Source organism: Quercus lobata, chromosome 10 (genome assembly GCF_001633185.2).
Source record: "Quercus lobata isolate SW786 chromosome 10, ValleyOak3.0 Primary Assembly, whole genome shotgun sequence".
Lineage (NCBI taxonomy): Eukaryota > Viridiplantae > Streptophyta > Magnoliopsida > Fagales > Fagaceae > Quercus > Quercus lobata.
In genome coordinates, this window is record NC_044913.1 from 451506 (window position 1) to 472520 (window position 21015).

General features: G+C 37.8%; 2 protein-coding genes and 1 long non-coding RNA gene across 4 annotated transcripts; 2 read left to right on the forward strand and 1 right to left on the reverse strand.

Moving 5' to 3' along the window:
* Positions 1–4438: 4438 nt before the first annotated feature.
* LOC115962546 (mitochondrial import inner membrane translocase subunit PAM16 like 2) lies at positions 4439–7748 on the forward strand. Its single transcript, XM_031081399.1, has 5 exons — positions 4439–4605; positions 4859–4918; positions 6847–6934; positions 7033–7163; positions 7273–7748. Exons 2-5 carry the CDS (start codon positions 4916–4918, stop codon positions 7384–7386), a joined length of 336 nt encoding a protein of 111 aa, XP_030937259.1. The 5' UTR covers positions 4439–4605; positions 4859–4915; the 3' UTR covers positions 7387–7748.
* Positions 7749–13314: 5566 nt separating this feature from the next.
* On the forward strand, positions 13315–15648 carry LOC115962997. The gene is made up of 3 exons (XR_004085658.1): positions 13315–13517; positions 14475–14533; positions 15562–15648. It is a non-coding gene; the product is annotated as an uncharacterized LOC115962997 (long non-coding RNA).
* On the reverse strand, positions 15488–17414 carry LOC115962996 (ethylene-responsive transcription factor ERF113). Of its 2 annotated transcripts, none has more exons than XM_031081878.1 (2): positions 16805–17414; positions 15488–16125 (listed from the first exon to the last, which is right to left on the reverse strand). In XM_031081878.1, the coding sequence occupies exons 1-2, from the start codon at positions 16980–16982 to the stop codon at positions 15530–15532; spliced, it is 774 nt and encodes a 257-aa protein (XP_030937738.1). In that variant the 5' UTR covers positions 16983–17414; the 3' UTR covers positions 15488–15529. The 2 variants fall into 2 exon arrangements, with proteins under 2 accessions (XP_030937738.1, XP_030937739.1); XM_031081879.1 differs by having other exon boundaries at positions 15488–16101; positions 16805–17412.
* Positions 17415–21015: the final 3601 nt, after the last annotated feature.

Here is a 21015-nt window from a genome sequence, read left to right on the forward strand (position 1 = left end):
AGGACGAAAACACGATTCTCGGTTAAACCAAAGCCTGGTGAAAACCTAACCCTTTTACAAATACTAAGTCCATTAGCGCTCTTAAATTACCCAAAACGCCGCACAACAGGTTTTCGGGGGTACCATTCTATTAAGCGGCCATAGCACTGGCATGATTCAAGCAAAACACATAAATAGATATAAATTCATTCAACAAATTGAAACGGGAAAAGAAAACGAACTACTAATTAAACAAATAAAGGCAATTGTTCAGTCACCACATCCCGGTGACGTGGGCAAATAAAACCAACAAATTAAGACAATTGTTCAGTCACCACATCCCGGTGACATAGGCAAATAAAACCAACAAATTAAAAATAAGCTAGTAAATAAAAGTAAAATCAGCTGGGAGGTTGGGTTGGCGGTGTCACTTCCTGCTGGACGGTCAGGGGGAAAGGTGGGTCCTCACCGAGAAGCTCCTGCACAGTCGGGATACTGGTGGCTTCCATTTCCTCGGGCTCGGCGTGAGCATCGATTTGTTCAACCAGCTCCCTCATACTGGCCGTCTCCTCCTCGTCAACAGCAACCGGGGCATCCTGGGAGGCAGGTGCAGGGCTCGGGAATGGAATTTGGCCGGGGTCTCTCAGATGCGAATCCTCGGGAACTCCCATTGCTTGGAGAGCGGCAAACCACCCGGCCTCAAAACCCATATTCCAAGCCCGAGCCACCACCGGCTCTGCGGAATTTTCGGCATCAGCAAAACCGACATCGTACCATTTTTGCTCTGCGGCCGCCAAGCCTGCCTTGAGGTCGGCAATCTCCTCGGCGTTGGAGGTGTTAAGGCTGATGGCTTGGGCTAGCTTGACCTCCGTCTCATTCTGCTGGGTCAGGAGCTCCGCATACCTCTTCTTGGCCAATGCCCGGTTCTTCTCCGCAGCAGCAGCCTTTTTCTCAGCAGACTCAGTAGCCTTCAGCTTTTCCTTAGCCGTTTTCACCGCTGACTCCCGCGCCTCCTTCTCGCGCTCGTTTTCCTCGGCAAGATCACGTGCCCGGGCAACCACAATGTGGGCCATTTGAGCGGCCTAGCAAGCACAAAGGTTAGAAAAGAAACAAAAGGAAATCTGTATGAAGGAGTAGATAGACGAAAGAATTACCGCAATGGCGTGCCACTCTAACCGGCGCCCCACAGACTCCTCGGATCCCTCCTCAAAGGCATGCACGTCCTCGGGAAGTTGGAGGGCTTTAGCCAAAGTTTGGGCAATACGGCCACCCTCGCCCTTGTTCCACATCCGAACACTGGCAGTTGAGGGCAATGGCTTGCCGTCCAAAAGGAACTTTGGCTTCCACACTGGAGCCACTTGGGAGGAGGACGCGCCTCCCGTGCCAGTTTCAGTTGGCGGCTCGTGGATAATGATTCCACGTGTTGGTCGGGAAGGAGTTTGGACAATGGCATCTCCCGGGCCCGTGGAAGGTTGATCGGTAACTTTTTGTCTCTTTCGGGCACGTCCGGCCTGCGAAGAGGGTGGGGGCTGAGGCACTTGACCCCGACCCTGGGAAGGCGGGGGCTGATTGGGTTGCCGGGCACCGGGCACGAACCGTTCTATTGTCATCACCTTCCTTGATACCATCCTTCCACTAGGTTGGATAGCTTCAGCTAGCAAAGCAGCCGCTTCTATCACTTGTTGTTGAGGGATGGCGGCTGGATTCTCGGGAATGGGCTGCTCTTGCGCTTGGTCTTCTTGCCGTATGGCTTCGTGGGCTATCTCCCTGAGGCGCCGGGATGCTTGTTCTGCGGATTCGTCTCGCAAAGGGGCTAGCTCGTCCGCGCAAGTAAACCGCCGACCAAATTCCCTCGCTTCCCCGGTTGTAAGCTTCGACGACAAAAAGTTTACGTACCGGACGTCTATTTATGATAGCAAGGGGCTGTCAACTATCAGTGCCTGCTTGAAAGGCTGTCAAGTAGAATAAACCGGCTCCACTCCGAGGATCAAGTGCGAGACCCGGAGTTGTCCGTCCCAATGCACGTATATCTCGGAATGGAGGACGAAGTTTAAATCCTTGGTGTGGACGGCTCTGAGGTCCTGCACAAACACTTTGCCGTTTGCAAAAGAACAGGTGACGCATTAGTCTCTAATAATAAAAATTTTTTACTCCAATAAGAAGAAAAGAAGAGGTGGAGGAAAGCAATTATATGAAGGGGATGGTACGAACCCACTTCACGCCGTGTAAGGGGGCAAGGGATCTCCCCGGCAAACCAATTGCCGAGCACCCTAACGAACTCCCCGGCGGAGTTCCTGTTCGAATCAGGTAGGCATGATATCAGCCGTACTCGAGCATCTCTTGTCTTTAGGTAATAATTGGTGGCTTTGCTCCCACAGAGACTATACATTTGGTTAATGTCATGATGGTCTAACTGTAAGTTAAAGGTGTGGTTCAACTTACTGACACAACTAACTACCCGGTAAAAATTGGGGGGAAGCTGGTCAGGGCACAACCCATAGTAAGTGAGTGTGTTTTTCAAGAGGGGATCTACGAGGAACCTGACCCCACCTTCTAAAATGGACATCAAAGGAAAGAAGGCTGTACCCTGCCCTCGGTGGAGTTCAATATCACTCTCATGGCAGTAAGCCACATCCACGTCATCGGAAATGTTAAATTTATTCCTAAAGGTGGCCAAAGCAGCCGGGAATTCTAGGAGGTAAGAGTAACCCATCTATAACGCCTAAAACTACAAAAGTGAACTCAAAGAAATAAAGCTGAAGGAACAGGAAGGGGAAGAAAAACTTACTTTGGGTTCTAAGGAGGAAAAGAACACTGGACAAGCAAGCGCACAGAAATGTGGTCGGCAGAGAGTAAGCACTAAAGATCAGAGGCGAAGGAAAAATGGAATGGTGTTCAGAGAGGGACTATTTATAGAGCCAAAAAGAAATGGGGGAAGAAGAAACGCTTAATCAAGCAATAAATGGGCACAGTTTACGAGCGACCCAGCGAATGCCAAGCGTAACCGATTCGCGCGCCGCTTCGGTTCACGAACCGTCAGGCAATAATGACGACTGCGCCTGGCGTCGCGAAATGGCACGCCTTTTGAGATGAATATTAATAAGAAGTAATAGTCATAAGTCCCAGGCTAGAAGATTCCCGAGGTCAAAAGGCCCAGGCAGCTCCTTGATTCTTCTCGGCGACCGAGTATGAATCAAGGGGGGGCTATTGTACGGCACCGAGATCCCAGGCCCATACGGGCCCTGGGCCAGTCCCAATTGTACGGCACCGAGATCCCAGGCCCATACAGGCCCTGGGCCTAGTCCCATACCGGCCTTGGGCGCAGGTCCAGTAGAAAGGTCCAGTTATCCTGCGCCCTTCTTGAAGCTTCCTTAATGTACAGACGAGTGTAGGGCATTGAGTTCCAAGAGGTGATCGGTCAAACGTTCCCGGTCAAGTATATGAACCGTTCTCGGGAAAATGTGGTATGCACAGGAAACTGAGTTGCCGAACATAATCGGTCAAGATGAAACCAAGTTCCAAGATCATAAATGCAGCACCGCCCTCTCACCTAAACATCCACTTTAATCAAATAATATTGGACCTTCAGTAGCACTAACGGTGGCTGTAATCATAATCTCCCCACTAACCTTGGCTATAAATAGAAGAAAGTTGGGAGAAGAAAGGGTTCAGAAAATTTGAGAGAAAACAGTCAAGTGAGTGAATATCAACTGGGCGTTGCTTTGAGTCTCTCTGCCGAGAACGACCCATAGTAGGAAATCCTCAAGCCCACTACAAATAAATTGTGAGCCCAAGTGATCTAAGGCCCAGAAGTCTTATACTTAGTTCTTACAATATTTTTCATCATTATTTTCATTTTCTTCTAAATTATTTTGAAGTTCATTATCAAGATTTGTTGTATTGCAAAATTGAACATCATTTTCTTCTAAATTATTTTGGTGAATTTCTTACTCATTTGTGATATTTTCATCTAAATTTTGTGTTATATTTTGTTTATTACTAATAACAAATTTATCCATTAATCCTTTTTGAGACTCAATTAATTTTTTTTTTTTTTTTTTTTAGTTTTTCATATCCAAATGCATATTTTCTAATAGACATTTCTAATCAAACAATATATTTATAAAGACTAAAATAAAAAATAACTTTCAAGTGTAGAACAAATGAGAAATAGAACCTGATTTATATAAAAAGTATTGTTGTAGTTTTATTGAATAATAACAAGTTTTTAATAATCTCAACCGGCATAAATTAAAAAAAAAAATTAAGTATAAGCATAACAAAAATTTAAACACAGCCAATACCTATTATTAAGACCCACCCTAAAAAAAAAAAAAAAAAAACGTGAAGGCCCAAACTTAACGCCCAGTCCAGGGAGGGTCCAGGCAGCCAGGGAGGGCCCAAATAAACAAAGCTATCTTATGTTCTTAACAAATAAAATGGCCCAAATATTTATAATTTTATACCTGATTCCTGAGGTGAGGTGAGCAGTTGAGACTTGAGAGAGGCGGAGAGCAGAGAATCAGAGAGAGGCTGAGGCGGAGGAGCTTCAAGCTTGCTGCCTTGCTTGAGCCTTGAGCTGTTGTCTGTTGAGCGAACAGTGGAGACTGGAGACTAGAGAGAAAGGTAAAATTTTTAGGGTTTTGATTTGTGATTGTTTTGTGGTTAATCTCTTAGACCGGATTTGTAGTTTATCTGGTCAATGATTTTGTTTAGAACCAATGTTTAATAGGATTTACCAAAATTTTTGTTTTTTTGGTTAAAAGGATTATTTTTGTAATTCATGGGGGCCTTAGGCAATTGCCTAACTCGCCTAAGGGAAGGGCCGGCCCCGGCCCTGTTAAGGACATATCTGACACTTTTAGTTCTGCTTTTTTAGGTTTCTTGAATTCTGAAGTAAAATCATTTGCTGCTTCCACTTCCTGGCTCTTCAGTAATGGTAGGTATACTTAATACTCTACACACATACACCCTTTTATGCATTTTCATGTTTTTGTATGATTGCAGTATTTATAATTTAACCAGATAGATATATAAGTTCCTTTTCTCCTTATTTATGATGTTTTGTGGAATTGGGCCTGTTGACGAGCAACCTAGCGGCCAGTGGGCCTCTTGACTGGCAAGTGATGAGCTTACTTGAGCTCTGCTGAGTATCCAGAAGGCCCCTGCTCTGCTTGGTATGAGTTGTAACCTAGGGCTAGGGGTGTGAGTGTGGCATCTCATATTCGGGGCCACTTTGTTAATTGATGCCTGGCTTTCATGGATGCACTTGAAGAAGATTGCTTCTGAAACATTTTAAAAGTAAGCCTTGCAAAAGCTTCCATGCGGCACCTTATTGTTGCCCAGGTGGCTATTTCTATATAATATATGAGGGGCCTTGTAAATGACTTCTGAAATTTTATTGCTGTTGTGGACTTCTTGCACATTTTCATTTTGCCTGTGTAGTACACTGCTTCTCTAGGATTTTAAAATTGGATCCTAAAGGATTGGTGGAGGGGCTTCATGAATTTGATCAATAGGATCAGATTGAGGATCCTAAGATCCTACTTCCTGTTGAAAAAAAAAAACTGAAAAACACATTGATTGTGACTTTGTAGGTTGAATAATCAATAGAATTATCATATTATCTATAATTAAAAAAAAAAAAAGTTTTACTTGATTATAAATGACTCTCAATAATAAAGCCATAAATATAAAAAAAATTTACAAAGCAATAAAAAATGTACCGACCCATTGAATCACTAACCCAAATGAAGCTTCCACCACATCAAAACAGGGAGCCATCAGCCATTCCAAAATAATCGAAACAGAGAGCAATTAGCCACGTGAAAAATATTCTAAACAAAGAGCCCATTATGATGATTACATCAATAGAAATATTCTAAATAAGCTGAGCAAAAATGGTTGTTTGCTGAATTGAACCTACCACTCAAAGGAATCGTTCAAACGAAGCCAAAAAAGAAAAAAAAGATACGGCGAGTCAGCGATGGTGGCGACAACTTCTCAGCAGCTTAGCCTTGATAGTGACTCATCATAATCTCAGCCTTGGCAGCAACTCCTCAGCGGAAATTAGATATTTAGGTCCTCTAATCTCTAATCTCCAAGTTCGCTGTGTGTGTGTAAATTTGGGGATTTGAAAGAAATTTTGGGCAATTAGGGGAGATTTTGGGGTTGTTGGGCCTTTTCTTTGGTCATTTTCTAACTAGGGAGTGGGATTTTTCTGGGATCATAGGATCGTACGATTCCACTGATCTTGAAGGTGATTATGATTCCTCACCAATCCTAGTCATTTTGGGTGAGTTGGATGGTAGGATGATATGATCCTACTATCGAGATTGTGATTTGAACAACCATGCTGCTTACATATTTTGTTATTGGTAAATATAGGAGTGGCAAGAACTTCTTTATGGTATGGCTATTTAACTTAATCTTTGATGACCTAAATTGTGGTTATGAAGTAACTGATTGCTAATGTTTAGGATGCTTTGCTAGAATGGATCATAGATGCCAGTCATGTATTGATTGGGCTTATGTCTAGCTTAGTTGATTTCTTTTGGTTTGTCAGTCATGCATTTGCTTTTGCTGGTATTCAAGTTTGCCCCTCTGTGATAGCCCTGCTGCTAGGTCTGCTGTTAAATCCATTGTTTTGTTAACCGTAGTTAACTGTTCAGTTACTGATACTTTATGAGAAGGTTGTTGCTAGTTTGTTACTCTCCTTGGCCAACTCTGTACATCCATATGTCTGTGAATCAGTTACAATGTTTTACTATTGGGTTCTTTATGCAAGGTTCTGGCACAGCCCTAATAAAAAATGGAAGATGACAGAAGAATGTTATGTAGTTTATTTTCTGTTATTTGTTTGTACAGGCTGCAAGACTTCTTGCTAACTTGCTTGTGCTGGGCTCTGGAGTAGTGGCAAGGTCTTTTGTTCAGGCATACCGGCAGGCACTTGCAAGTATGTTCTATCTGAAGTTCACTATCAAATCTATTGTGTTGTGCTATCGCAAAACTTATTGAAATTTTTAGCTTAGAAACTTGTGTGAATGATTGCAGATGCCTCAAAATCTGGTGTTGCTCAAGAAGCAGCACAGAATATTAGGAGAGCAACCAAAATTATGGCCGAGCCGGAGGCAAGGCAGGTACTAGGTGTCACTGAACACTCATCGTGGGAGGAGATCTTAAAGGTTGCTTTACATTTCATTTATGCTATAGATTTATATGTCTTAGAGATTGCAGTATTGAATCCTTTTGTGGTTGATATCTAGCAGCATACTGACAATCTGCTGTATACAGAGGTATGACAACCTGTTTGAGCGGAATATGAAGAGTGGGAGCTTTTACCTTCAATCAAAGGTTCATAGAGCTAAAGAATGCTTAGAAGCTGCTTACAAAAAGAATGCTCAGTGAACTACAAATCCACAACTCCTTGAGGCTTGCTTTACTGCCCTATTACCCTTTTAGCGATCCAATAGTTGCCTTCCTGCAGTTTGATCTGCATGAGTTGTCATAGCACTAATATAAACTGGCCTAGTATTTCTGTCATTCGTATACCGGTTGCAAGAAAGTTTTGCTTTTGCACCTTTAAAGTGTAATTTGATTAATGAAATTATGGTTGAAAATTGATTATTGGAATGCATTGCTGATGCACTTAAAATTTGCTTAGAGACGGGATGGGTTCAATGACCATTTGTATGTGACTCAAAGGTGTATTTACATATATCTTCATTTGTATATATCTTTGTAGATGTCTATTTGACAAATTATTCCCTGATTGTTGAGTGCACTCCTTATGCAAGTACTCTGATATTTAGGGTATGACTTGAGTGTTTCATTGGTCAGGGCCACAGGCAACGCCGTGATAGGTAGCAGAACAGTTTAAAGCATTGGATCCATACTCTCAAAGGAAGATAATTTATACTCTTCAAGATTTGCCGTGTGCAACCTAGCATTCTTCCAAATGTTTTGGTTTTTGATATCCTTAAATCCCATTATCCCAATCATCGATAATTTACATGTATTTGTTAGCAAAACAACTAGCCTAGTAGCTGGTGGAGGTTGATTTTGGTACACAAGTCATATTCTAAGCATGTTTTTATATGTTGGCTGCTTGTAAAGGATATAATAAAATGAGTAAAATGTTTTTATATCTTTTGAATGCTCTTTTGCTAGAAGGATGTGGTGAGGTGTCTTTATGTAAGACCAGTGTTGGCATTTGGGATATGATGAATTGCATTGGGTGATAACAAGATGAAGGAAGGAGGTTTCAAGAGTTGAATGTGCGAGAAGGCTTGATTTGCAACTCTTTACCATTGACCATTATTTACAGATGGGTTAGGAAAGCAAGGTGTCATTATGAGGTTGATATACTGAAGTCTATTAGGAATTATGTCATTATGTGAGATGCTGGTTGTTGACAAGAAAAAGAGTAAAAAACAAAATGCTGAGTAGGTTTTTTTTTGTTTTTGTTTTTTGGAGGCTAGCAGCCTCTGTTTTGATGTTATCTGGCTGCTAATTGGTTTGTAATGTAGTTGTAGTGGCAATTTCAATTCGTTGGCAGCTCTGCTCTGCTGTTTGGTAGGCTGGCTGCTGATTGCTGACTTTGTAATGTAGTTGGTAGCGGTGTTTGCAGTTTTGCTCTCCTTCTTGTGGTTCGAAGAGTGATTAAGTCAAGCTCTCACACAGCATATCGTTATGTCATGTTGTATTTGCAATGTGAATTGAATAAGGGGGTTTGTTTTAATCTTCCTGTCGGTGATGACCAAAGTTTTAGTTTTTTTTTGGGCCCTTGACTTGAGTTTGAGACTTGAGAGTATGGGCATCACGCGGAGAATGAACATGATGATACTCATTTTCTACAGAGCACAGAGTGAGTGTTGGACCTGCAGCAGTGCTGCCCTGGCTTTGGGATTGATGTGTCCATCTCACCGCATATAGTTGACCACATCTTTCATTCTTTCTTTTTTCTTTTGGGTCGGTTGGGTTGATGGATTGGCTTCAAGGTTTTACTTTTAATTCTTTCATTTGTTTATTAGTTTCCCTTCAACGTTCCCCCCTCTATTTATTGACTATTGAGCAATGTTAATCATTAAGACCACAATTTTTGTCACAACTTATTCACGTGACAAGTGATGAGTGGTGGAGTTGTAGACCTGTGAGCAAGTTGTGACAAAAATTATGATAAAAGTTATGGTTCTAGTATTTTCTCTATTTAAATTAGTCATTCCACTTCCTAGAGATCTTTATAGGTGTGTGTGAGTGTGACCACGTATAGGAAGATATAGACATCAATTATTTTTGTAATGGATTGTGGATGTGTGAATTGAAATGAAGGGTCTCTCTCTAATAATTGACAATAATGAAACTAATAATAATATTCCTTGTTTTCTGCTTAAAAGAAATGAAAAAGGAGGAAAAGTTGGGAGCAGCAGCAGCAAAGAGAGGAGGTGGGGAGGTGGATTCATATTAAGCATTAACAAATTATTAAACCAGGCCTCTGATTGTTGTGCTGAGGAAGCAAAGGGAGGAACCATTTGCCGAAAAGTTTGACACTGGGAGAGGCTCTCAGCCCCCGACAAAAGCTTTTTTTCTAAGTCGGCGCCGAAGTCATAATTAGGCGAACAATCTATTCTTCTCGAACACTTTTACACTTGCGTGGAGACTAAGGCAGAGTCAGCCGGCCCTAGCTAATCTATCTACCAAGTACCACCTAGTGATCGCTACTCGGGTTGGCTGCCGTCATTACATACGAGGTTTACAGCATACCCATTCTACTCTCCTTTACTTTCTTTTCTTTTTTTTTTTTTCTTTTTTTTTTTTTTTTTTTGACCATACTCTCCTTTACTTTTTCAACTAAACATACAGCATCTTATTAATTTTTTTGGTTTCAAGACTTTGTGGTCCGTCTATGTTTAATATTAATATACTTTGTGAGAGTGTTTGGAAACAACTTATTTAATTTTTTTGTTAAAAAATTTTTGTTGCAAATATACTATAGTTTACTTATACTTTGAAAAAATTTGAAAAATATGAGAAAAAATAAGATTTTAAAAAGTTGTACATAAAAATTAAAGCTTAAAGATGTTGTCAAACTCATCTTATATACTGAATTTTGTTTATAGTTTACTTCTAAATTAAAAAAAAAAAATCCAAATTGCTGTTAGTTAATTATCTACATAAAATTTCTTGAATTTATTATGAATGGATTCACTACATGTGCGTTTGGGATGAGCTGAATTTTTCAGCTTATCTCTACTTTCAATTTATTTTTGCTACTATTCATGAGTCCCACTATACTATTCAGCTTATTTTTTAACGTTTTTTCTACACTTTTAACAAAAAGTTTTTAGTTTCAACTAAATAAATTGTTCCAAATGGACATTACATATATACAATAGAATGTTCCTTGTTAGATATGCATTGCATTTCAAAGAATACAATTATCGATTATAATTAGTTTCATAGTTGATCTAAAAATTTTTGAGACTAAACTTTGATTTTTTTTTTTAATTTTTTATTTATTGTTAAGAACCTTATTGTTATGTGTCATTACCTTTTCTAAAAAAAAAAAAAAAAATGTCATTACCTAATTTTTTTTCTTCCACAGAGAAAGAGCTTAGATTCAAATCATCCCCTACCTCACTTTGTTGTAAGCCAAAAAAAAAAAAAAAAAAAAAAAAAAAAAAGGAAGTTCAGCAGGTTTAGCTCTTTATGCTTTAGCAAGTTAAAGTGATATTGTACAGTAATGTTAAGTGAATATGGACCCAAACAATAATTCATGCTAACGTTGCATTCGTCATGATATTTGATTGCATTCCATTTTGGTCTTGGAGGAGTGTGAATTAGTGTTCATATTATTAAAAGAGTTCAATAAAAGTCTTCTTGCTATAATAATTATTTTCTTTGCTAACAAGGCACAATTTGTCTTGTTTTGTACCAACTTTTTTTTTTTTTTTAATTATTTTTTTATGAACTTTTTTTGTACCAACTAAAACATGCCTCACGCGTTACTTATTATTATTATTTTTTCAGTGGCTTTGATGGTTCTACGGATTAAGAAAAGTAATTAATCATTTTTTTTTAACCAGAGTCATTTTCAATTATCAAAGTCAAGGGAAAACTGAGAATGTTAGGCATCTTTATTTGCAATCACTCAGCTCTCTTTACCCTTCTACATTAGGATTCTTACCAAAAATGCATAAAACGTGTCTGTTCAAGATGACATTGTATTTCCTGCTTATAATTTTGAAATATTCTCATGAAAAATCCCAGAGTTTGAGCTTAGTTCCAAATTATACTTTAAAGTTTCATAGCATAATGTCAACCTCATATTTTTGAAGTCGATACAATCTTTTTTTCTTTTTCTTTTTTTATATATTTTATTTTATTTTAAAATATCATTATCAATTAAAAGTAATATGAGAAAATGTAAAGAATATTATTAGGAAGGATTACATTAAGTAACTAATTAATTATAAGAAGGAATCTTTGAGGGGTGCCACCAAGCTGCCAGGTAGAAGTTTTGAATCCATGAGAATCTCATGAGGTCTTAGAAACCATTAGATCAACCATTCAGGGTTCGCAAAAAGTTTTAATCATGCATACAAAATCCTAGTAGCTAACAAAAATTTAATGAATATGCAAATTACACTTTTTCATAAACTTTCACTTCTTTTACAATGTACTCCCAAACGATCACTTCACACAATTCTTAATTTGAAAGAATCGTATCAATATACACCTTACTGTCAAAATTGAGAGTTAAATTAGGTTGAAAATGTGTTTTTTCATTGCAATCGATGAGAGTATTTTTGTGATTACACCCAATTTTTGTCTTTCAATTTAGATTGCAGAGGCACATTGATACATTTGTTTTAAATTAGGATGTCAATCATGCATAGTAATATAGTAATAGTTTGGGGGCACATTGTAAATGGGGTGCACATATCTTCATTGGATTTCCATTATTTTTAGTTAACTAAAACTAATTGAGAGAATTTAAATTTGACTAATTTTGCAACTATATGATACCATAATTACAATTGAAATTTAAAGAATTGAAATCATGGTTCAAACTCTAAGATGTATTATATATTGTTAAAGTAATGGTGCCAAAAAGGATGATAAAATTATAGGCAAAATTGGAAATGAGTCCTTGAGAACCTTAATGATACACTTTGAGCAAAAGTGAAACACAAAGAGGTTTAATTAGATATTATTCGGTTGCAATGTTGTTATTTAAGCAACCTAGATCAAATTTAGTAATTAAAAAAAGTCATACTTGGGTTTGAAAACTTTAAATGAAGACAATTACATTTTACCTAAATGTGCTCTAGGTCGAATTCAATTTACTAATCAAGCACTTTATCCATCTAAGTTTTAATTTCAATATAAAAACAACTCAAAATCATTATAAAATTATATGTTTAAATCACATTCTTTGAAAAATTAAAATATATATATATATATATATATATATATATATATATACAACAACCTCACTATAATCTTAATATATTAAAAGTTACGAATCAAAAGTAACTAAAGTGCAATTCTTTAAACGTATTCTACCAATTTTTTAAAGTTTTCATTACTTTTGAGTATAGTTTGTGGTGTGTTTTTGTATTAGGATTTATTTCATTCCCTTTATATGTGTGTGTTTGTTTCACAAAAACAAAATGCAACTCTCTAGACCACACATTGATAAATTACATTTGAAAAAAAAAAAAAAAATCCTTAATTTTTAAAAGGATAAAGATGCCTTAGATTTAAATTTGACATTCTAAGAAAGAACAAAAAATTATTTGTTGTATTGTGTTGTTTTACTCAATCAAGGTTGGAAGTGAGAGTGGGTTCCAGTTAATTCAACTGGTAAAGTTTCTGATGGTTAAATAAGAGATTTGTTGTTTAATCCCCGCCTACATCAAAAACTGATTGGTATCTTGGTCTGATGATAAAAAGTTATCATCAGGAGTGGACGTCATAGGTTGAAACTTTCTCTAAAAAAAAATAATAATAAGAGAGTTGTCTTGTTTTTTATTTCTCAAAAAAAAAAAAAAAGGTTGGAAGTGAGAGCTGACCAACTAGAAAGTCAGACAGGCCAATTGCGCAAACAAGTAGCAATATCAAGGCCCACCGTTTGTGTTTTGAGCTCAACTTTATCATTCAACAGCCGAATTCCATGACCAATCGTCAGTCGTCCTCTAATAGTTTCAGATTTTCTTTCATACCAATCTATATCTTTTGTGATTGTCAACCAATGAACCTCCTCGACGACTTGGCCTTATTATATAATATTCTCGGTTCTAGACAAAATAAGAGAGATATCAAATCTACAAGGAGCTATCTATTTAATGTACCAAATCTTACCTTGGCTTCAATCTATCTATAAATGGAAATCCAAAGGGTGGTTTCCGATTCTAAGAGATGAGCTATGGAATGGAATCAATTACACCTCGTGTGCTCTTCATGGTTGGTATGCATAAAGGGATGACAAAAATCACCCACCTTATTCTGAGCAGACTTTTTCCGCTTTTCAAGAGGTATGAAATAAAGATGTATTTTGTTTGACCCATTCATCTCTCCTGCCTTACTACGTGTATATATATATACACATATATATGTAATTTAATTATTTCTATGGATATCCTATTTATAATTCAAATATTTTTTTGACATATTCCATCATCATTTTCCAAATGTTTGTTTTTTTCTCTCCTAGCATTCTTTTATTATCCGTCCTATTTTTCTTTTATTTCTACTTTATTAATATTGAGGTCAAATAACAAAATATTTTTAACTTGTCCTATTTTCACCCTAAAAGAGGAGTAAAACACCCGTAAACTAGACCCATCTTACTCCATTCCCATCCCTAACCAACCACCACATCATAACCTGCTGATACAATAGTTTCCATCCTATTTCTCTTTTATCTCTATTTTATTAAAATCGAGGTCAGATAAAAAAAATACTTTCAACTTGTCCCAATTTCATCCCAAAAAGGGGACAGGACAGGGTTAAAACACCCCTGAACTGATCTCATCCCGCTCCATTCTCATCCCTAACTAACAATCATATCATGACTTATTGACACAATTGTTTATGTTTGCCTCAGCATCCGATAGAATATATTGTACTATATATTTTCGTGTACTTTTAATTTCATGTCTTTCCTCCTTATTCCGTGTGAACATAAATTGTCTTTCATGCTGTGCTATAACACATGTTGTACTATAACACATGTTGTCTGCCATCGCATGCTTTCGCGCACTTTACGCAGTGGCAGTACATCCTGCTTTTCTAAAAGTAAGAGCATCAGAAGTTTCTGAGCATGACTACATATCTTAGCTAACTGTTCTTGCCTGGCTTGTATATTTGATCATCCCCTAAGCTCATCACTTAGAGACCCCTGGCATAGCAATTGACCCATGCTTAATTTACTAAACCAGCAAAACAACTTGTTTTGCTTTCTTTATTTCTTTTAACTACTTTTCCTGTAGGTTTACTATGGTCGAACACTTTTGATATATGAAGGAACAGGCATTACAAATCTCTCAAGGTACATACAATTTAAAATTTAAAATAACATGATATTTTGTACACATACAGATATTAGAAATAAAATGTTAAACTGTACACTTCGATCCATTTCAAAAAGATCATATTACAAGATACAACCAATCCATTTTATTTAGAAAGCATCCACCACATATTGCCAATAGAGGTTGGCCAACTTATTATTCATCAACTAGGTACATATATATCGGCAGAGGGTACAGGTTGTTAATTAATTATCACCATAGAAACCCAGATACTCAGAATATGATTCTTGTGTTGTTGTTAGCATACAATAATGTTGTGTTTGGGGGCTGGGGTTATCACTAAAGGTTTTTATTCTCTTACATAACTTTTTTTCGCATTAATTATTTCACATCCACTTTTATATATTAAAACGTGGATATTCCCACATGAATCGTGAATATATACGTGAGTAGTAGATATAAACTAATGTGAAAAGATATTTTCCTATTACTAAAGTATCCCCAATAAAGTCGGAAAGGCTCTAACCCTCACACCACACTTATTGGAAGATTAAGGACTTGTTTGATCGTGTTGTTTAAACAACAGTTTTCATTATTTAAACAACACAACATATATTTCCACAACACCTTTTCACCTATACGTATTTTCACAACACTTTTCACTTACACGTATTTCCACAATACTTAAATAATGTTACTAAAATAACATTACCAAATGGAACCTAACACTTCCACATGATTGAATGTTTTCTACATGCATGAAACATAGAGAATTTATTGTAAGTATAGAATTTACGGCTTCAGCTCTACCGGCTACACAGGAATCGGCAGTGCTGAATGATTCATTTTTCTTAGTGGTTCAAATCTAGAGAATATGGTAATAAGAATAATTGAGTCATAAATAGAAGAAAGTTTCATAAGCAAGAATTTAAAAAGGTGGGAAAAGGTATAACATATTTGACACCAAATCGTTTAGTTTTACCTTATAAATATGTCCTTTTGAATTATTGGTCTCAAAAGTCTTTCATGTTTTTACGAGGATTAGAACTAGTAGAAGAACCACCTCCAAAGTGCGTTGGAAATCTTAGAAGCTCTTGTTGTTGATATTGTTGCTGTTGTTGAGTTGGTATGGGAGATGAAGATGAAGATGATGAAGATGTGGTAGTTGATGAAGTTTGTGATGCAAATCTTTCTTGCCCATAGAGACTTGGCACATTAACATAATGTAAGTTACTATCTCCAGTCTGAAGAAGTTGTGCATATTGAAACATATTGGGATATGTTTGTTGAGAAGTAGTTTGATGAGGGGCATGATGAAGAATCGGGTTAGGAACTTGTTCAGTCCCCAAACCAGTTGTAAGGTAACCTGTTTCGCTTGTCCCTTGAACTCTTTCCGGGAAGTTAAGCTTAGCTTTGCTTCCTTTGAATCTGAGAGCTGCTTCATCATAAGCAAGTGCTGCAGACTCAGCTGTTTCAAAAGTGCCAAGCCAAACTCTGGCGGCCTTATTTGGGTCTCGAATTTCCGCTGCCCATTTTCCCCATGGTCTCTGCCTTACTCCTCTATAGTGTCTTCTCCTTGTGTTCCCTTCACAGAAATGTTTTTGTTTTACTACATAAAATAGAGAAAGTCTAGACATGAAATTTATGTAAGGATATTGATGACTATGCATCAATTAAAAAGGACTTGTAAAATTGTAATATTCACTATTAAAATTGAGAAATTTATAATTCTTGTATCTTAGTGGCATTATCTAGTTCTTCTGAAATAAAACCTAAGGTAAAATAGACTTTACACTTGTCAAAAAAAAAAAATTTATACATTGAAAAAAAATAAAGAGAAACTTGTGCATGATATGGATAAATACAAGTGCATAAACCTTAGAGAGAACCAGTAGTCCAAGTAAGAGGGAGGTAGGTATGCACGAGAAACATATAACTAGGAGAGTCAGTTAATGATAATACTTGCATCGATCCTTTCACAGCCAAGAGCATTAAAGCACTTGGGTCGATTCAATATTGTTCAATTAGGGGGGGGGGGGGGGGGGGAAATCAACCATTAAATAAATGAAAACTGATACTGTAAAAAAATTAAACATGGAAAATAGGAGCACATGAACTTGCAATATATTCAACCCTAATGATTTTTCAGTCTGTGTTTGTGAATGCAACATGGATCGATGAAAATATGCTCAAATATATACTATTGTCATCATCCATTATTGGTACAACAAAATATGAATGAAAAGTGATTTCATAACGCAAAAAAGCTAGTTATTTATGTACGATACCTTGATCTACAGCAGGTTGAGACTGATGTTGTTCCCTTATTGTGCCAGACTGGGATGTGATTATTGGATTTCCATGCACTTGAACTGGGTTTTGATCAGTGTTACTAATAACTTGAGCTAGGGCTGAGACCATGGCAGACATATCTTGTTGGGATCGAGCTGAGTAGACAGGAAACATATGATCCTCCTCCTTCTCTTCCGCTTCATTGGAAGGAAAGGGCCTCTTCCCGTGTTGTCGATCCAGCACTTTCAGCTTGATGATGCCTAGCTTGTTGTGTTTGTTGTGCTAAATCATGCAGTTAATATAAATTTCACTAGGGCTATACTTGTTACGTTGATGCGGGTGCTAAATCAACAAAAGAAGAAGTGATTTGATGAACAAAATATGTAGCAGAAGATGGAAAGAAGGAAGAGGAGAAGAAACAAGATCGAAGACTAGAAAGATAGGGTTTACTATACAGAGATTTTTTATACCCGCAGGTTCAACTTCTTGGCGTGAGGTTTGAGAGATGAGTGGAAAAAGAGTTCGGTCTAACTTTTGACTTTGTTTCTTTCTTTTTGTTCCTGTCTCTCTCGCAACGACCGAACGCTCCGATCTCATCTAGAAAAATACTCACCGTTCCAAAATAACAAATATATATAGTAAGATTTCAATTTAAATTAGTACATTTAAAATTCAAACTAACTTCTATTTGATATAAAAAAAAAAATTACTTCTTAATACGTTGCAACTAAACTAACAAAATGAAAGTTGAAAATAATTTATAATTGATTATACACTCAATTTTGTAATAAAATTCCTTGTATTTTCTATTTTATTGAGAAGTCTAATTTTGACAATATTTATATATGTCTGTGGGGCCCAATAATTTGTGGCCCTGGCCCATTTGTTCATTGGGGCCCAAGACTCGAGCTGAGGAAGGTTATAGCCCAGGATAGGTAATACAAGTATAAAATAGTCTTGGGACACAGCCGAGGACGATTCAGTCCTCGGCATATCCGAGGTCCCTTTGGAAGGAAGGACAAAAACGGTATATGAACAGTTTGGAAAAAATCTAAAAATATCTATGTTAATAGGGAAGGATACGCTGGATAGTTTAACAACCAAGGACAAAGGGAAAGCTGCCCTTACTGCCATTCAATACTCTGCACCTGACAGAACCATACCCTTCAACTTTTACAACCACCCCCAACCACTCTAGGTATGGGTTGATGGTACAAGTATCAGTCTTGGAAAGGTCGATCCTACACGTGGACGTTGGATAAAGGATACAGGCCAGTATAAAAGGAAAAGTAAGGATCCAAAGGAAGGGCTGGGAAAAAGATTTCTGGCTGTTCGTTTGTTGTTTTTGTTTGTTTTTTTTTTTTTTTTTTTTTTTTTTTTTTATTGTTTTAGTAACTCGTTTTCTATATAGGTTTGTTTAAACCCTTCTTTGTACACTGTAATACTCTTTTATATTAATAAAAATCATCATTGCTTTATTTCGTATGTTCTATCCCTTCTTTTTGAAATGGTTATGTCGTAAATAGATGCACTACTTTGCGACTTCTTTTTTACTTCTATACTCTAAACGATACTTAGGGCCAAAATCCCAGTTAATAAAAAGATCTTGCTCTGTGCTTATTGAAACTATCCGACTTAATAATACTGAATCGAACAAATGATACTTAGGGCTGAAATCCTTATTAAAAAGAAAAGGAAAAGATATTATGACGAGCTTATTAGGGCTATCTGGCATAATAACGCCGACCTAAGAAAACAATACTTAGGGCCGAAATCCCTTACCAAGAAAAAAGACGTTATCATGAACTTACGAGAGCTGTTCGACACAATAATGCCAACTTGGACAAATGACACTTAGGGTCGAAACCCTTGCTAAGGAAAAGATATTATTATGAACTTAATAGAATTGTTTGGCACAATAATACGACCTGAGAAAACAATACTTACCCCAAAATAGCCGAGATGACAGCTGAATGCTCGGTGCGGTGTAGAAGGTAATCATCCGAGGACATATAACCCAAAAATGAACAGCCCCTACAGGTTGCTAAGTAATAAGGCGTTTCACCATCTTTCTAACAACTTTCATAGCTTTAACCTCTTCTGGTATTTGATCCGAGGATTGAGCAACTTAGAATTCCTACTAAGTAGCTGACCTTTCCATAGGTTTGAGTCCGAGGACCATGCAATACCTTGGTTCTGTCCAAAACTTGATTTCTATAAGTAGTTGGTTTCCCCATAGGTTTGAGTCCGAGGACCATGCAATACCTTGGTTCTGTCCAAAACTTGATTTTGATAAGTAGTTGGTTTTTTCATAGGTTTGAGTCCGAGGACCATGTAATACCTTGGTTCTATCCAAAACTTGATTTCTATAAGTAGTTGGTTTCCCCATAGGTTTGAGTCCGAGGACCATGCAATACCTTGGTTCTGTCCAAAACTTGATTTTGATAAGTAGTTGGTTTCCCCATAGGTTTGAGTCCGAGGACCATGCAATACCTTGGTTCTGTCCAAAACTTGATTTCTATAACTGAGTGATTGTCTGATAAGTAGTTGGTTTCCCCATAGGTTTGAGTCCGAGGACCATGCAATACCTTGGTTCTGTCCAAAACTTGATTTTGATAAGTAGTTGGTTTCCCCATAGGTTTGAGTCCGAGGACCATGCAATACCTTGGTTCTGTCCAAAACTTGATTTTGATAAGTAGTTGGTTTCCCCATAAGTTTGAATCCGAGGACCATGCAATACCTTGGTTCTGTCCAAAACTTGATTTTGATAAGTAGTTGGTTTCCCCATAGGTTTGAGTCTGAGGACCATGCAATACCTTGATTCTGTCCAAAACTTGATTTCTATAAGTAGTTGGTTTCCCCATAGGTTTGAGTCCGAGGACCATATAATACCTTGGTTCTGTCCAAAACTTAATTTTGATAAGTAGTTGGGGGAATTAACCCCTCATCTATGGCATGGGACCTTGGTCTAAGCGGAATTAGCTCCTCGGCCAAGCCCCTTGAACCACCCGTGCGGCTGACGCTACGAAGCGCAACCCCTAGTGAAGAAACATAGCCCCTAGCGGAGCTTTACGCTAGAACACTACAACCGGCTGTTAAAAATGACCAGGGGACTGTCTTGACCTACCGTCTATGCCAACACACAAGCCTTTCCCACAGACGGCGCCAATTGTAAGGACATAGTTCGTAACGACCCGTAATAATGTTAGGTTCGCACGTAAAAAGTCTCAAAAAATATCACTTATAGAGCGTGGGTTTGAAAGGCTAGACCTTGGTCACAAGACAGTGGGTTTTTGGTGGTGTTCATACATGATTAAATCGTGTTCGCCCTAGGAGTCTTTCTCCTGGAGGCGGGCTGGGAGGCTCCGGTTTTTGGCCATTTTTCCCAGCCCCTTCCTTTGGATCCTTACTTTTCCTTTATATTGGCCTGTATCCTTTATCCAACGTCCACGTGTAGGATCGACTTTTCCAAGATTGATACTTGTCCCATCAACCCATACCTAGAGTGGTTGGGAGTGGTTGTAAAAGTTGAAAGGTATGGTTCTGTCAGGTGCAGAGTATTGAATGGCAGTAAGGGCAGCTTTCCCTTTGTCCTTAGTTGTTAAACTATCCAGCATATCCTTCCCTATTGACATAGATATTTTTAGATTTTTTCCAAACTGTTCCTATACCGTTTTTGTCCTTCCTTCCAAGGGGACCTCGGACATGCCGAGGACTGAATCGTCATCGGCTGTGTCCCAAGACTATTTTGTATTTGTATTACCTATCCTATACTATAACCTTCCTCGGCTCGGGCTTTGGGCCCCAATGAACAAATGGGCCAGGGCCACAAATTATTGGGCCCCACAATGTTTAATTTCGAAAATATTTGTATATACATAAAAAATTCAAATATTTTAATAGATTACATGTTAATCTACAAATCTTGAATAATTATATTTTTATTATCTAATAATGTGTACAATATTAACTTTGAGGTGTTAAGCGTAATTTTTTAGGGTTGAATTTTTAATATCTTATATATCTATCTATATATACTATTTAAAAAAAATTGAGGGAGTTATGGCAAGGCTGGCCCAAGCATTTCTGAGGCCTAAGGCAAAATTTTCAAATAGAGCCTGTGGGGCCCAATAATCCGTGGGCCAGGCCCATTTACTTGTTGGGGTCCAAAGGCCCAAGCCGAGGAAGGTGATGGCCCAGGCTCGGC